This window comes from Elephantulus edwardii, unplaced genomic scaffold (genome assembly GCF_000299155.1).
Source record: "Elephantulus edwardii isolate Elephantulus edwardi_28Jun2011 unplaced genomic scaffold, EleEdw1.0 scaffold00081, whole genome shotgun sequence".
NCBI classification, from domain to species: domain Eukaryota; kingdom Metazoa; phylum Chordata; class Mammalia; order Macroscelidea; family Macroscelididae; genus Elephantulus; species Elephantulus edwardii.
The window spans coordinates 15403140-15409671 of NW_006399831.1; the positions used below are offsets into that span (position 1 = coordinate 15403140).

Sequence of the window (6532 nt, forward strand, 5' to 3'; positions counted from 1 at the left end):
TTCTTAGAGATATATTTATATTTAAAATGAACCATTTGAACTAAAATTCACACAATGATGAAAGTATAATTCACTTGAGAACCAAGCAAAAGATGTCATTATTTCTCCTTTTTACAAATAATTTGCTAAGCATCTGACAGCTAGACAGTGAATAAAATAAATTGGTGACTTTGAGGTGTGGTATGGGACAAGAGTACCAAACATCCAGGGACTGCCAAAAGAACAATCAAATATGTCTTGGAGAAAGTGCAGCCAGAATGTTCTTTGGAGGAAAAAATGATAAAACTTCTTTTCTCATACTTTCTGCATGTTGCTAAAAGAAGCTATTCTTTGGAAAGAGCCATCATGTTTGGAGAGGTGGAGGGTCAGTGAATGAAAGTGAGACTTTCAACCAAATGAACTGACACATTAACTCTTCCATTGGGCTCCAGCATGTCAGGAAGTTTGAGAATGGCACAGGCTAGCACAGGGTTTAGATTTGTTTTTTATAGACTCACAATGGGTTATACTAGACTCAATGGCACCTAACAATAACAACAACAAATGGCAAAACTGAGCTCAGGAAGATCTAAGAAAAGACCCTGAGGTATTAAAGCTCTTAGGTAACAGGTCTAAAATTTGGATATAGGGTTATTTGACATCAAACTCTTTAGTCCTGAAGGAACAATAGAAATAAAACTTAGAAAAGTTTAAGAGATTAGAAAAGAAGATTAGAAAGATTATGAAAAACAGACAAAAGGAGATGAAAGAAACCCCAGACAAAATGTGTCATTGCTTTCACAAAAGTAGTTGTTGGTGGGCTAATTGTAACTGAGAGAAAAAAACAACCCACAATATTGAACACAATTTACATACATGAAACACAATGTATACGAATAATAGAAATATTAATTAAAAAAAATGCTACATTTCATTCAAATTTATGTCATTGAATAGTTGATGTTATACTTTTATTTATATGCTTTCATTTGTATTCTAGTTACTTTAAACTTCTATTTAATTTGCTTTTTTGGTCATAAAGGAAAAAATAAACCTGAGAAACTATTATGAGAAAATAAGTAGACATGGCAACTAAATGGGTAGAAACATGGATTGAACTTTAACCAGGTAAAGGGCATTACTGAAAAACTGATGAAATAAGAACAATGTCTATGGCCTATTATCTTACCAAAATTAATTTTTGGTCTTTATTGTTCTATTTTAATAGATCTTTTGTTCACAGGGTCACTATGAGTTTTATTTGATATGATGGCTCCTAACAACAACAATATATCTATTCAAGATACTGTATTAAGATTAGCTGAGTAAAAGTTGCATTATAATACTATTTAATATTTGCAACTTTTCTGTTTATTTAAAAGTAATTTTCAAATGAAAAGACAAAAAAACTCATATGCTTTCTAGTGTTTCATTAAAATTGAATTTAAATATATTTTAATATCTCTCTAATATTAATTAGATAAGATTGGGTTCCATATCAAAAGTTTACAGAATCCTACAGGACCTCCCCAAGACTGGTAACACAATTACAAAATGGGCAAAAGACATGGAAAGAATTTACACAGAGAAAGATATTCAGATGGCCAACACACATATACACATGAAGATATGCTCAAAATCACCAGCAATAAGAGAGATGCAAATCAAAACCACAATGAGATATCATCTCACTCCAGTAGCAGTAGCAAAGTTTAAAATGACAGCAAACCATAAATGTTGGAGAGGATGTGGTGAAACAGAACGTTTTTATACATTGTTGGTGGGATTGTACAATGGTACAATCACTCTAGAAGGCAGTTTGGCATTTCCTCAAAAAGCTGAGCATAGAAATTCTATATGACCCAGCTATTCATTGTTTGGAGCAATGAGAACTGAGGCACAAATGGAGACTTGTACACCAATGCTCATAGCAGTGTTAGTCACCATTCCAAGAACATAGAAACAGCTCAAATGCCCAATCACAATCAAATGGATTGAGTAATTATGGTACATTCACACGATGGAATACTATTCAGCACATAGGAGCAATGATTTTTAAAATTAAGGTGGTTTTTTTAAAAACTTGGAAAGACTGGAGAGCATTATGCTAAGTGAACTCAGTCCCATAAGGATAAATACCATATAAAACCATTGTAGAGTGAGTATGAGGATCCAAGTGGGAATGAGAGGGGGAGCAGCAGAGGGCTGTGGATGAGAGGGGTATTAATCATAGGGTTGCACAGTTTGATGGGTGGAGGTGGGGGAGGGTTATGGAAGTGGGAATGATCCAGTGTGAAAAACAATGTATATGAACTGTCTCCAGCATAAAATAAAAATGAAGAACAAAAATTTATTAAGTTGTATAAACTTTAAAAATACTTTTCCCCTGTTTTTTAGGGGAATTAATTAAATATTTTTATATACTTTTAAAATTTGAATATTAACCATATTCAAGGACTTCCAAATGTGTACTGTTTTAGTTATTTGCACAATTTAAGTAATATCAAAAGAGCCAAGTTTCAAGGGAGCACTGGTGGCCTAGTCGCAAGAAGCTGTGCTGCAATATGGAAGACATGCTGTTCAAATACAGCAGATGTTTTGCTAGAGGAGGGCCAATTGCCTCCTGCAACAGTTGGATCAGATTCGATGGTACACAACAAGAAATAACCAAAACAAAATAGCCAGTTTTCCAAGTATATAAATGAATATTTATAATTTAATTGTTCATATAATAATATAATTTTCTAATCCTAGCTTGCCTCCGGAAACTCTGTGAACTTGGAGAAACAATGAAAGATATACAAGGGTTCAAGTCTTTCATTCATAGGATCATTATGAGTCATCTACAACTCGATGGCACTTACCACACCACCAACATAGAGCTGTGTGGACCTGGTGGATAGAAAGTTACGCTAACAAGTCAATGGTGGGTGATTTCAATCTGCGGCCTTCACGACTCATTCTAATGGGTTTTGGTCAAACGTTCTTCTGAGTGGTATAGCACTGGTCTGTCCATTTGCTGTATAGAGGTACATGGTCATGGTTGCTGTGATGCTAAACACTATGAAACTGATGTGTCAAATGTGATAATGGTTACTAATAGTGGACAGTGTTTCGTGGAGCTCCCCAATTAAAGCAAGCTTGGAAGCAGGAGGGCATCCACTTCTGAAATAGCTGTCTCTGGAAACTATATGAACTTGGAGAAATGATGAAAGTTACACAAGTGTTCAGGTCTTTCATTCATAGGGTCACTATGAGTTATCTACTACTACTCGATGGCACTTAACAACAACAACAATCCTAGAAGGTGGCTTTATGGCAAGAAACTGCGCTGCAATCCAAAAGGCACAGGAGTTCAGGCCACCAGCTGCTCTGCAGAGAAAACTGAGCAATCTCTTTCCATGCAATTGATTAACTTCCTCTGAAAACCCGCCAGAGGATCAGCTAGGGTCAGTTCTAACTCAACAGTACACAGCAACAACATAATCATAGAAAGTGTCCATAAGTAGTATACTTTCTTTGAAAAATATATTTCTTATATATTTATTTACATTCTGTTTATATTTATCACATTTAACTTACTTTTATTGATAGCCTAAGAAATAATAGCTATTTCAAAGGCTTAGATTTGTAGCATATAAAATTAAAATCAGTCACATCTAAATAATCTTATTCTATGAATTTTGCAAAGAATAGCATGCCGATGTGCAATTTGTGATTTAAAGAACAAATTTTGCAAAAGTGAATAAACTTTACTATTCATATTATTAGTGTACTTCCATTTTAAAAGCTTAATTATAAACTTCAAATAATAGATTGTGTATAAGAACACACGATCTAGAGCTAGACTATCTTGTCTAAAATCTTTTTTCCATTATCTGCTAATTTTATAAACATAAGCAAATTATTAATTTCTATGTCTCGTATTTTTTACCAGTAAAATAAGGCTAATTACAACTAATTCTTGGTTATTTTTATAATAAGGCAATACCTTTAAAAGTCTTTCAGATGCTATTGGTTGAGACAAAAGTAGCTCTATAATACAGGTTTATTTGGGATTTTTTAATCACAAGCTGTGACTAAGCTTGAACGTTTGGAAGATTCATTTATGTCCAGATTTATTTAAATTCCTGCAATTAAAAATTTGATCCTAATAAAATAGTGTAGATTTAGTTAATTAAAAATAAAAAATTAATCAACTTTCATTGTTTTTACTAGTTTTCTGACTTGTAATGTCAATAATCTTTGAAAAATGTTTAGGACTTAAATTTTATTAGACTTAATTATGAAATGATACCTGTTCATAGCTCATGTAACACTATCTGTTAAAAAAATAACTTATTCCTATATTTGAATTTTGGAAATAAGTTCAGATTGTATTCTAACTTATTTTTACTAATATTCTACAAAGTTACAATGAAGTAACTGAATGCAACATAAATATCTTGTGTAAATACAAAAGTTAATAAAATACACAACTATGATAATGGAGATAAAGAAATAAAAATTTATATAAATATGCTTTCAGTAGCTAATTTAGTCTGAATTACCTGGTTCAGATCCATTGATTGCCAGCCAGGACACCACAATTAATCCAGCACAAAGTACTACCAATATGGAACAGAGCGCTGTAAACACAACTTCGTAGGAGCTGAGAGAACAGCACTTTGAGTATACACTTCTTTTTGAATTCATTTTTGGTTTTTGAAGTCTAAGAACTATGTGAGCATATAGAAGTCTGCATCAGTTGGAGAGCAAAATTCTTCAGTTCTTTATAAATATTTGCAAAGCCACACTGTCTACCGTCATGTAGGACAGAGTGAACAAGATATATGAGTCGATCTAGAAGTATTAAGTCTCTATACATTAAGAAGCTCTGTAAGGGCAGTTAATCTTTAAGAAATGTAAATGAGTAAAGAAATGTTTGGAGCTATAAATATTAGTCACCTGAACAGTTCATTTGTTGGCGTGAATGAAGTATGATTACAACAAAAATGACACCTTATCATTTTGAGAACTATTACAAAAATTATGAAATTCATGGCAGACAAATTAGTCATAAGTCAAATAAGTCATGTTCTTGATATTTATTTTTAGAGAGATATTTTATTTTTATAGATCAACCTTTGACCCTTTACTCAGGTCATTATTAAAGCATTTATCTTTTTCTATGTGGGTGTAGACACACAAAATTTTATGTTCAGAAGTACATAAAGCCTAAAATGTATCTCTCAATCAAAATGTAAAAATTATATATCATTTATTGGAACATTTTTAACTTGTGTAACCTTTATTATATTATTTATACGACTTTATGCAATACAAATCATTATTGATCTAACTGAATTTAAGCTCAATTAAAAAATATATATCATATGGCTTCTTTTTGATCTTGTGAATTTATCAATGAATGAGAGTATGTGTCACTAGAGGTTTAAAGCACTTGTTTCTATTTTAAGACTATATTCTGCTTGAGGAGGACATTGCTCACTTAAGTTGGACTTTATCTCATTAATTAAATAGGTTGTGACGATTACCCTTGTAATTATAGACCTTTGCTTTATAGGAGAGTCAAGACTTATATGAAATACAAAAGTACATTTCTTATTAGAACTTTTTTACCTTGCATGACAATGAATCTAGAATGAAACAAACTAATAAATTCAAATGTATTCTGAGCTTAGTCAATTTGTATTTTACTATAATAATCAAATTTGTCTAGAAGTAAGGAACTGCCACTTAGGGCCCATCATATACTAAACTGGAGCTATTATTAGTTTCAAAGAGCAGTCAGTCACTTTATTTTCTTCTTTCCAGTTTTGTTTTTTTTTAAAGGTGTATATTTCATGCTGGAATTCTTTACCAAAATAACAACAACAACAATAAAAAGTCATTGCTATTGAGTAGGCTATTCCTTAGTTTGTTGTTGTTTTTGTGTACCTTCAGGTCAAGACTGAACCATAGCTGACCCTCTCTGAGTTTTCAGAAGCAGCATATCACAAGGGATGAGATTGCCCATCTTCCTTCTGCAGAGCATCTGTTGGAATTGAACTGCATATCATTGGGTTGATAGTGCAATTCCTTACCACTAAGTCACTGCAAGGGAGAAAATGCTCCCATACAACAAATGGTAGCTTCCTGTCACTATCCGTTCAGTTGGCATGCAACTCCTTACCACTAAGCCACCAGAGAGAGCTACATTATAGAAGTCACTAATCACTGATATCTAATTGTCCTAAAATATTCTCTTCCTTTTTCTCAAGCTACAAACTCAACAGTTTGATCTGATTTTGTGCAAATATTTTGGTATCATTGAAAATTATTAGGGCTATTTTGAGTTTTACATAGTAAAACTTCTTACAAAGAAGAAGATTCAGTAGTTGGAAAACATGCACTCAGTGACAGAAATGGAGCTGGAGAGAGAATGATCGAATTTTGCACAATCAATGACAATCAATGACAATCATAGCAAATACATTTTTAAGAGACATAAATGCAGGTTATATACCTGGATTTCACCTGATGGCATGCATAGGAATCAGATTGATTACAT

The 6532-nt window shown here is 32.6% G+C and overlaps 1 protein-coding gene across 1 annotated transcript in view; it reads right to left on the bottom strand.

Moving 5' to 3' along the window:
- TMPRSS15 (transmembrane protease, serine 15) overlaps positions 1 to 4674 on the bottom strand; it is a 272391-nt gene extending 267717 nt beyond the window's left edge. Inside the window, exon 1 of the mRNA XM_006889826.1 lies at positions 4530 to 4674. Within this exon, the coding sequence (XP_006889888.1) occupies positions 4530 to 4674 (145 nt within the window). The remainder of the gene's footprint in view (positions 1 to 4529) is intronic.
- Positions 4675 to 6532: the final 1858 nt, after the last annotated feature.